Here is a 12500-nt window from a genome sequence, read left to right on the forward strand (position 1 = left end):
ATAAAATTTTTTTAAAATTTTAAATATAATAAAATTTTTTTAAAATTAAAAATTTTTAAAATATAATAATAATAATATATACATGACAATAAAAATAAAAAAATTTTAAATTTTTTAAATTTCATATATTTATAAACAATAATATAATAATAAAAAAAACACATATTAAAACATATACAAATATAATAAATAATAAAAATATTTTACCCAAAAATAAACAAAAGACAAACACAAAATAACACAACAACACACACAAACCCCCAACCCCACCCACACAAACCCCCCCAAAACCCCCAAACCAAAACCCCACAAACCCCCCAAAAAAAAAAAATATAAGAATTAATATATATAAATTTAAATATATTTTTTTAAATTTTATAAAATATATGGGATTTTAAAATATTAAATAATAAATATATTTAAAATAAAAATTTTTTTTTTAATTTAAAAAAAAATTATTTTAAAATAAAATAAAAAATTTAAATTTAAAAATAATTTTTATTAAAGTTTTATTATAATATAATTAAATTTTTTATAAATTTTATTTTATTTTTAAAAAATTTTTATTTTTATTTAATATAATAATATATAAAATTTTTTTTATTTAATTTATATTTTTTATAAATATAATATAATAATATATAATAATATATATAGATTAAAAATAAAATATTTTTTTTTTTTTTTTTTTTTTTTTTTTTTTTTTTTTTTTTCCCCCGTTTTTGGGTGGCGCGTTTAAATTTTTTGTGGTGCTTTGGATGTGGGGGGGGGGGGGCCCCCCCGGGGGGTGCCGGTTCCTTTAGGGGAATATTTTTCTTTTTTCTGGGCTTGGGCCCGCACTGAATTTCGGTTGGCCACCCAGGGCTAGGTAGGGTCGGGTGAAAAACCTTGCCCCCGGGGAAAAAAGCCGCCGGTGAAACCCCCAAGGGCCGGTAAATCTTAGTCCGATGCTCAACCATCGGCCATCGCAGCCATATATATATATAATAATAATTATATTTTAAAAAAATATTTAAAATATAAAATTTAAATTTTTAAAATTTTTTTAAATATAAATATAATTTTAAATATAATTAAAAATATTTTTAAAATAAAATATATAATAAATTTTAAATATTAAATATATAAATTATTTAGTATATTAAAAAATTTAATAAATATAATAATATATATATAATAATATAATATATATATTAACATAATAAAATTTTTTAAACATTATATAATAAAAATAAAATAAAAATTTTATAAAATATTCATATTAATAAATATAAAAAATAATTTTTTTTTTTTTTTTTTTTTTTTTTTTTTAAAAATATTAAAAAAATAATAATATTAAAAAATTAACATATATTTATATATATAAATTTTTTTTTATTAAAAATATAAAATATTTTAAATAATACTATATATATAAATTTTTTATAAAAATATTAAAATTATAAAAAGATATAAATAAATAATAAAAAGAAAAATTTAAAAAATATATAAATAATAAAAATTAAAATTTTAAAAAAAATAAAAAAAAAATTAATTTTTATAATAAAATATATAATAATTTTAAAAATAATTAAATATAATAATTTTAAATTATTATAAAAAACAAAAAAAAAAAAAAAAAATAAATAATATATATTAAATAATTAAAATAAAATAATATATAATATTATATAAAAATAAATTATAAATAGTTTTATTATATATAATTTAAAAAAAAAATATAATTTATATATATATAATTATAAATTTTTAAAAATTATAAATTATAATTTTATAATTTTTTTATATAATATTAAAAAATTTTATTATTTTATATATTAATATATAAAAAAAAAAAAAAAAAAAAAAAAAAAATTAAAAATATATATATAATATATTTAAATAATATATTAAATAATTTTATTTTAAAAATATAATTATTTAAATTTTTAAAATTTTACATAATTTTTAAATATTTATTTTATTAATGTATATATAATTTTTTAAGTTATTTAATTTTATATTAAAAACATATATTTATTTAATTTTTTTTTAAAAATTTTATAATTATTATATTTTATTTAAAATATTTAAATTATATATAATTTAAATATATTATAATTAAAATTTTTATTTTCTAATTTACCAAAAAATAACTTTTAAAATAATATACAATTAAAAATATAAAAAAACATATATATTTAAAAATAAATAAATTTTAACAATAAAAATATAAAAATATAAATAAAATATATAATATATAATTAAATATAAAAATAATAAATTTATAAAAATATAATAATATATAAAAAATTTTTAAAAATTTTTTTAAAAAATCTTTAAAAAACAAAATATAAATTTTATAAAATAAATTAAAATAATAAAATAAACATATTTTTAAAAAAAAATAACATAAAAAATAAAATTTTAAAAAATTTAAATATAAAAAAATAATTTTTATATTTTATAAAAAAAAATATATAAATTAAATATATATTTAAAATTTAAAAATATAAAATATATAAATATTATATTTAATTTATAATTATAATTTTAAAAATAATTAAACAAAAAATAGTATATAAGATATATTTTTAATTTTATTATATATTAAATTAAAAATTAAAAATTAAGTAATTTATTCTATAATTAATTTAAAAAAATTAATATTATAAAAAAGGTATATTTATTAAAAATATGTTTTATAAATTTAAATTTTTGATTTATTTAAAAAAATAAATATAATATAAAAAAATATAAAAAATAAATTAAATAAATATAAAAATATATTAAAAATCAATATAAATATATAAAAAAAACAAAAAAATAAATTAAAAAATAAAAATATAATAAATATAAAAATATATAAATAAAAAAAATATATATAACTATAAAAATCATAAATATATATATATAATTTTTCCCCAAATATTATAAAAATATAAATATAAAAACATTAAAAAATTCAAAATTTTATAAAAATATAAATAAATAATCAAAATTAATTTAAAAAATAACAAACCCAAAAAAATAAATAAATAAATAAAAATATATAGCATAACAAAAATAAATAAAACCCTATATAACATATATACAATAATATAAAAATAATTATAAATAATATATAAATATATAATTTTTTATAAATTAAATTTAAAATATTAAAAAAATATATATAATATTTTAAAAATTTAAATAATATATTTAAAAACCAAAAAAAATATTTAAAACAAAAAAAAAATAAAAAAAAAACAAATAATTTTAAAAAATAATATATAAACAAATTATAAATATATTTAAAATATAAAATAAACAATATTAAAAAAATACATATATATCATATATTTATTATTAAAAAATTTTAAATATATAAATATATAATATTTTGTTTTTTTTTTTTTTTTTTTTTTTTAAAAAAAATTTATAATAAATAATAAATATATTAAATAAAATTTTCATTAAAATACATAAAATAAATATATTATAATAATATAATAAAATTAAAAAAATTAAAAAATATATATATGATAAATATATTTTAAATAATGATATATTTAAAATATATTTTTTTTTTTTGTTTTTTTTGTTTTTTGTTTTTGTTTTTTGGGGTTTTTTTATATAATATATATAATTATATATATATAATATATAATAATAAATATAAATACATAAATTTATATATAAAAATAATTTTATATATTTATTATTTATATATTAATATTATATAAAAATATTTTTAAATTTTTTAAAAAATTAATTTTATATGTATAATAAATTTTTTATTAATATTATAATTTTAAAAATATTATTTTATTATATATATAATTTAAAAAACATTATAATATTTATTATCTATATAAAATAATAATTAATATATAATTAAATTTTATATAAAAATTTTAAATATTTTAATTAAATATATTATATTATTTTTATATATATAATTTATATTTAAAAATTATATAAATTTTAAAATTAAAAAAATATTATTAATATATATAATAAGATATTTAATATATCAAAAAATATATTTAATATACAATAATTAAAATAAATTTAAATTTTAAAAAAGTATATAATAATTATATTAATTTTTTAAAAAATATATAATATATATTTAATAATAATTTTATTTAAAAAAAATATATTATAAAATATATAAATATATATAATTTAAATATAATATATTAAAAAAAAAATGAATTTTAAAAAATAATCAATTTAAATTTTATACATATATATAATATTATATATAATATAAATTATAATATTATAATTAAATTTTATTTATTATTTTTATATTTTTATATTTTTTAATATATTAATTTTATATGATATTAAAATTTTATTATAAATTTTTTTTTTATATATATATATATATATATAAAATTATAGTATAATTTAAGTATATAAAAATTTTTAATATTTATAATAAAAAATATTTTAATTATTAATTATAAATTTTTTAAAAAAAATTTCAATAAATTAAAATACAAAAAATAAAATATACAAAAATATAATAAATAACATATAAAAAATAAAATAATATAAATTTTAAAAATAAAAAAAAATATAAATATAAAAATTAATAATATTTAAAAAAAAAAATAATATAAATAAAATTATATAATATATTAATATAAAATTAATAACAAAAATAATAAATATTAAATATAATTAAAATATTATAAAAAAAATAATTTATACCAAAAAATATAAAATTTTTATAACATTTAAAATAAAATAATTTAATTATATAATATATTATATAAAAAATTATATTATATACAATTAAAAAATAAAATTTTTAACATAATTAAAAATTTAAATATAATAATAATATTAATATAATAAATAAAATAAAAATAAATATTAAATTTAAAAAATATAAAAATTTTTTTTTTTTTTTTTTTTTTTTTTTTTTTTTTTTTAATTTTATATATATATTAAAAAATTAATAAATATATTTATTTTTTTATAAAATAATAAAATATATAAACAACAAAAAAAAAAAAAAAAAAAAAATTTAAAAAAAAAAAATAATATATAAAAATAATATATTTTTTTTTTTGTTTTTTTTTTTTTGTTGTTTTTTTTTGGGGGGGTTTTTTAAAAATTTTATTTTTTAAAAAAAATATATAATATATATATTAATTATTTATAATATTATAATTTTAAAAAAAAAAAAAAAAAAAAAAAAAAAAAAAAAAAAAAAAAAAAAAAAGGAAATTTTTAAAATATATTAATATTAAAAATATATAAAGTATATATAAATTTAAAATAAATATAATTATTAAAATTTTTTATGTATTTATTTTTATATTTATTTATTATTTTTAAATTTTTGTTAATTTGTATTTATTTTTTTGTATATAATTTATAAAATTTGTATAATTGGTTTTTGTATTATATTATATATTTTATATATAAATTTTAAAAAAATTTTTTTTGTATATATGTAATATAAATTATATGTAATTTATTATTTATATTTTAATATTATAATTATATGTTATTTTTAAAGGTATTTATTTTAATTTAAAATTTTTTTTTTGTTTATTTTTATATTATTTATATGTTATATTATATATAAAAATTTTAAAAATTATAATTTAATTTAAGGGTTAAAAAAATAAAATTTATTATTATAATTTTTTATAAAAATTTATAAATTAATTTTTATTAATTAATTTTTTTAAAATTTTTTGATAATTATATTTATATATTATATTTATTGATAGTATTTAAAAATTTTTTAAAATTATTATATAAAATTTAATTATATTATATTAATTTTTAAAATTTAATTAATTTTGTAAATTTTATGTAAGTATAAAAAATAAATTTTTTAAAAAAATGTATTTTAAAATTTTTAAAAATTATACTTATAATATTTTTTAATTAAATTTTTTTAAAAAAAAAAAAAATAATATATAATAATAATTTTAAAATATATATATATAATATTTATATATATTATTTTTATTAAATTATTAATATATATTTAAAAAATATATAATTATAAAAAATATAAAATTTATATATTAAATTATTTTTATATATTATAATATAAATATAAAATAATAAATTTTTATATATTTATATATATATATATATATATATGTAATTTAAAAGGATATAATATTATAAAATAGTTTTTATATAGGTTATAGTTATTTAAATTTTTTAAATATCTTAAATTTAAAAATATTGATATATTTAGAATATAATAAAAATATATTTAAAATATAGAAAATATTTATAAATTGTATATATATATAGAATTTAAATTTTAATATTATATAATATATATTCATTATGTATTTTTATAAAAATTTTTTTTTAAAAAAAAAAATAAAAATATAATTACATTTTTTAAAATTTTAAATATATAATTTTAAAATAAATAATTATTTAATTAATAAATATAAATATATATAAAATTTTAAAATTTTAATTTTTATTAAAAATTTTATTAATATAAATATTTTATAAATTAAAATAAAGTAAAAAAAAAAACAAAAAAAAAAAAAAACAAAAAAAACAAAAAAATTATTTTAACATATATATATAATATATTTACAATATATAAAAAAAATATAAATTTTATAATAATTTTTTTTTATTAATAATTTTTTAATTTTATTTATTTATTTATATATAAATTTATATTATATTTATTATAATAAAACAAAAAAACAAAAAAAAAAAAAAAAAAAAAAAAAAAAAACAAAAAAAAAAAAAAAAAAAGAAAAATTTTATAGTAATTTTTTATTTATTATAATAATAATATTTATAATATTAATTTTAATTAAAATTATTATTATTATTTATAAATGTTAAAAATTAAAAAAATAAAAAAAATTTTTTAAAAAATATGTATATATATTATTTATAGGTTTTTTTATATAAAAATTTTTTAAAAATTAAAATGTTAAAATTGTAAATTTTATTTTATATATTTTTAATATATATTTTTTTGTAAATATTTTTTAAAAATTTTTTGTTTTAAATTGTATATTTTTAAAATTTTTTTATTTATATGGTTTTTTAAAAAATTTTTTTTTATGATATATTATATATAATTTTTTAAAAAAATTTTTATAATATTTAGTATATATTGTATATTTTTATTATTAAAAATTTGTTTATATTAATATATTATATATATAATGGTTATTATATATAATAATTTATATATTATATTTTTATAGATATGGATATGTTTTATATTTTAAAAATTTTTTTTTGTTTTATTATTAAGTTTTTTTTATTAATTTATTTGGATATTATTGTATTATTAAAAATTTTTGTATTTTAATTTTTAATTATGTTTAATTTAAAATTTAATGTTTATTTATAATTATATAATTTTTGTATTTTATTATGTTTTTTAGTATTTTATTTAAAAATGCTTATTTAAATTATTTGGGGATTTAAAAATTGTATATTTTTTATATTATGTTTATATGTATTTTTATATTATATATATTAAAATTTTTAAAATATTATATATTTATGAATAATTATTAATTTTAATTAAATTTTTGTAAAGGTTTTAAAAATTTTTAAAATTAAAAAAATAATTAATGATAATAAGAAAAAATTTAAATTTTAAAATTTTTAAAAATTTTAAAAATTATTTATAATTTTATATTAATTAATTTTAATATATTAAAATATTATATATAAATTAAAATGAAAAAATTAAAATATTAATTAAGATTTTAAAAAATTTATAATAATTTAAAAAATTTTATAATATAATTTTTTTTTTAAAATTTTTTAAAAACAATATATATATAAATAAATTAATTTTTAAAACATTTATATATAAAAAATATATTTTATATAAATATATAATTATTAAATATTCAATTTTTTATAAATTATATTAATTTTTAATTTTTTAATTAAAAATAATATATTATAATTTATATTTTTATATAATATTATATAATTATTTATATATATTAAAAAATTTTTTATAAAATTATTATTTATATTAAAATTTATTTTATTATATAATTTTTTTTTTTGTTTATATATTATGTATATAGTTATTTTGTATATTTTTGGTTTTTTATTATATTATTTATATATTTATTTTATATTTATTTATATATTTTATATAAATTTTTAATTTTATATAATATTATATATTGGGATTAGTTAATTTTTTTAAAAATTTTTTATGGGATATATATTTTATGTATAATAAAAGGTTATATTAAAATATATTATTAAATTAAAATTTTTTTTTTTAATGTTAAAAAATTTTTTATATTAAAAAAATTAAATATATATATTCTAAAAATTTATATAATTTTTTATTATTATATATTATAAGATAATTTTTAATTTTGTATTAATTTTTTTAAAAATTTTAATTATAATTTATAATATTAAAAAGATTAAATAGTAAATTTTTATAATATAAATTAAAATACAAAAGTTAAATTTAAAAATAATTTAAATTTAAAAAATAAAATTTAATATAAATATAATAAAATTTTATATTTTAAAAAAATATATATTTTTGTTTTTTTTTTTTTATATAAATATTTTAATTTTAAAAAATAAAAAATTTAATGAAAATTTTTAATATATTAAAAATAAAAATTTTAATTTTATAATTTAAAATAATTTTTTTTTTAAAAAAAATATAAATATATAATATTAAAATAATTTTTTTTTGGTTTTTTTTTTATAATATTTTTAATTTTAAATTTATTATATTATATATTTATAATGTATATATTATATATTTAAAGGAATTTTTTTTATATTATATAAAAATATTTTAAAATTATATATATTATTTTAATATTATATAATATTATATAATTTTTATTATATTATATAATAAATTTATTTAATATATAATTATATATGTTATAATAAATTTATATATTTTTTTTTTTTATAAAATTAGGAAAAATTTATATTATTATATTATAAATTTATATGTATATTTATATAATTTTATATTTTTAATTATTTATATTATTATATTTATATATTAAATTAAATATTAAAATTTTTTAAAATTTTAAATTTTATTTTAAATATTATATAGGTAATAAATTTTTTTTTATTTATAATAATGATAATATTTTATAATATTATATTTATATTATAATATTTTTATTAAAATTTTTAAAGATATATATGTTTAAAAAAATTTTTTAATGTATTATATATTTATTAATAGTTAATATAATTTTTATTATTATTAATTAATATATTTTTAATATGTATATATTTTATAATAATATTTTATATTTTATATTAATTATATGTTATATAATTAAAGTATAAAATTTTTTTTATAATTTATTATATGTATATAATAATATATAATTATTATTATTAAAAATTTTATTAAAAATTTGGGAAAAAATTTTATTAAATTTTGTAAAATTTTTTATTTTTTAAGAATATTAAATTTTTTTTTGTTTAAAAAAGAAATTATTTTTAAAAAATAATTAAAAAATATTAAAAAAACCAAAAAAAGGGGGGTTTTGTTTAAAATAAATAAAAAAAGGAATTATCTAACCCCCCAAATGTTTTTTAAAAAAAACAAAAAAAAAAAAAAAAAAAATATAAAATTTAAAGCCCAAATAAAAATAACTAAAAAAAAGATTGAAAAATTAAAAAAATTTAAAAAAAAATAAAAACAAAAAAATTATTTGGGTTAAAAATTTTTTTTGAAAAAAAAAAAAAAAAAAAATAAAAAAAAAAATAAATTTTAATATAATATATTAAAAATTTTAAAAAAATATAATATTTAAAAAAAAAATATATATATATATATATTAATAAAAATATATATATAATATATTATATATTATTATATAAATATAATATTATATGTGTGTGGGGTGGTGTGGTTTTGTGTGTGGGGTGTGGTGTGCGTGTGTGTGTGTGTGTGTGTGTGTGTATGTATATGTGTATATATATGTGTGTGTGTCTGTGTGTAGTATATATATGATGTATATATATATGTGTATATATATGTATATGTATATATATATATGTGTATATATATGTATATGTATAATATGTGTATATATATGTATATATAATATATATAATATATATGTATATATATATATATATAATATATATATATATATATATATATATATATATAATATATATATATATATATATATATAATATATATATATATATATATATAATATATATATATATATATAATATGTATATGTTATATTATATATATAATATATATATATAATTATATTTATATACATACAATATATGAAGTATATATATGATACATATATAGATGGGACTTTTCACATATTTCTATTTCACAGGCATCCATACAGCGATAGATGCTTCTCGACCAGCCAACGAGGTTTTCAGGACTATTACCACTATCTTTGAAAATGCTAAGAGTAAGGACATAGTGATGTTTCTATAAGGACCAGGTACTCCATGTCAGCTAAACTTATTTGCATGTTGGTCTGTTCATAACCCTAGGCTAAGACTTGGCAATTAACAAAAGTGTGAAAGGCTTTGGTTCTCAAGTAATACATGATGATATTTTCATCCCTTGAAGGATTGGTACCCATTTTTCTGTCTCTTTTTTTTTTTCTCTTAATGTTTAACCCATGTGTAGCTTGATAATGAGATGATGAAGTAAAATCTGCATATTTAATTTCACAAAATTAACCATAAGATAGCTGTGTCAGAGGTGATCATCAATGGTAAGATATTTGTAAACCTTTTGTATTCTTTTCATAAATCTTTATTTTTGGTTTCAAATGAGCCAGTAGATATTTTATGTACACATTTTGCAATGCTGTAGTGAGAATCTTGTTAGTTAAAATGCTTTCTTTTTCCTATTTTTATCTTTATTTCCTGTTTTTAGTGTTTGGCCTTCTAAAAACTCAAATTACTAATCTTTGACTCTTTGTTTTACATGACCTGGTGTCCCTAGGAAAAACTTTCCCTACCTAAAAAATTCATCCCAAAATTTAAGCACCATTATTTACATTTTTAAAAACTTTTCAGAAACTTTTCAGGGGAGGAGGGGTTTTAAAAATCCCGGGGGCCTTTTTAAATTTTCTAAAGTATGGGTTTTGATATTTTCTTTGGGAAATTTTTAAAGATCTCAAAGGGAGGGAGGGCTCTGTCAAAGAGATTGTTTTATAGGCTTCTGAAAATAATAATGCCAGATGACCACAAAACAGAGGTTATCTCTCCTATGCAAAAAAAAGAAATCTCTGAGTATAAAAAACTCTGGCAACAGCCAGACACTGGGCGTGGGAGTCCCCCTACAAAAGGGGAACATCCCGCTCCACGCGCTCTAGCGTGTCGCCACATGTACAGCTGTACCCCGCAGACCAAGTGGTATGTTATGACGCTTGTACACGTAACTTGTCTGGAAAGGGTTAAGGTAAAAAAATATGAGGATTGCCTAAATACATTCACTATACATATTCACATCTTATACACATCCTTATTTGTACACTTGCAGAATCGCATAGATTTTTATATTTTAGTTACCCCTATGTTTAATGTAATTACCCCCCCTTCTCATGTGAAATTTTAAAAGATGCTCCCTTTTATCATTTTTATCCACACTACCTTTGTAAAATCATTGTCATGATTCATCTAGTACCACCTTCACTAGCCCTTTGATCTGCATGCATTAAGCATTTGTACTTGTGTGTGCTGACACCCTATCTGGTCCATTTGTTGTAATTTTGTAGTTTAAGGAAGGAGTATCTGTGTCCCTTGTAACAATTAATCATATTTCTGATTCACTACAGTCATGAATCCCCATCCAGAGAAAAATAGATTGATTTTCATTTATAATATTTGAAAGAAATTTGCTTAAATTCCATTGAATTGTACCCTGTTGGCAGTACAGAGAATGTTACTTGGATGGTGGTCCATGTATTTGTTAGACATTGTTCAAAATTATGAATAATTTGGCTTAAAAAAGGCTCCATAAAGCGCTCCTAAAAAGTGCAAAATCTGTGTTGATATTCCGTTAACTGTAGAACCCAACTCCTGTCCTCGTGTCCCAACTGATATTTAGATATTAGTTTGAGTCATTAATGATTAACCCATTGGATCTCGGTGCTTCATCACAATCATATGGCCCAAAATACAGGCATTAGGATTATGTGAGTGGCCTCTCTGATGGGACTTGGGATTGTAGGCTGGACATGAGTGTGTGGTGACAAGTTCTTTGCCACCCCTTTTTTTATTTTTCTTTTTCCTAAATTTTTGTTTTTTCCATTTTTTCCGGTCTTTTTCTTGATTTTTCTTTCCAAATTTAAAAGAAATTTTTTTTTTGCATTTCCTCTTCTTGTCCTAACTTTCAAAAATTTTGTGTTTCATTTTTTGTAATTTTTTTATTTTTTTTAAAATTTATTTTTTTTATCCCCTTTAAAACCAGGGGAAAAGACTTCTGGCCCCCCCTCTGGCCCCTTGTCAATCAGGTCTAAATCTTTTTTTGTTTTAAACGATTTAAAATA

At 11.0% G+C, this 12500-nt stretch overlaps 1 protein-coding gene across 1 annotated transcript in view; it reads left to right on the forward strand.

Moving 5' to 3' along the window:
• Positions 1-11792, forward strand: part of LOC119576866 — a 14301-nt gene extending 2509 nt beyond the window's left edge. The window contains exons 4-8 of the mRNA XM_037924522.1: positions 10326-10417; positions 10691-10718; positions 11264-11364; positions 11492-11533; positions 11787-11792. Of these exons, the coding sequence (XP_037780450.1) occupies positions 10326-10417; positions 10691-10718; positions 11264-11364; positions 11492-11533; positions 11787-11792 (269 nt within the window). The remainder of the gene's footprint in view (positions 1-10325; positions 10418-10690; positions 10719-11263; positions 11365-11491; positions 11534-11786) is intronic.
• Positions 11793-12500: the final 708 nt, after the last annotated feature.

Source organism: Penaeus monodon, chromosome 1 (assembly GCF_015228065.2).
Source record: "Penaeus monodon isolate SGIC_2016 chromosome 1, NSTDA_Pmon_1, whole genome shotgun sequence".
Taxonomy (NCBI): domain Eukaryota; kingdom Metazoa; phylum Arthropoda; class Malacostraca; order Decapoda; family Penaeidae; genus Penaeus; species Penaeus monodon.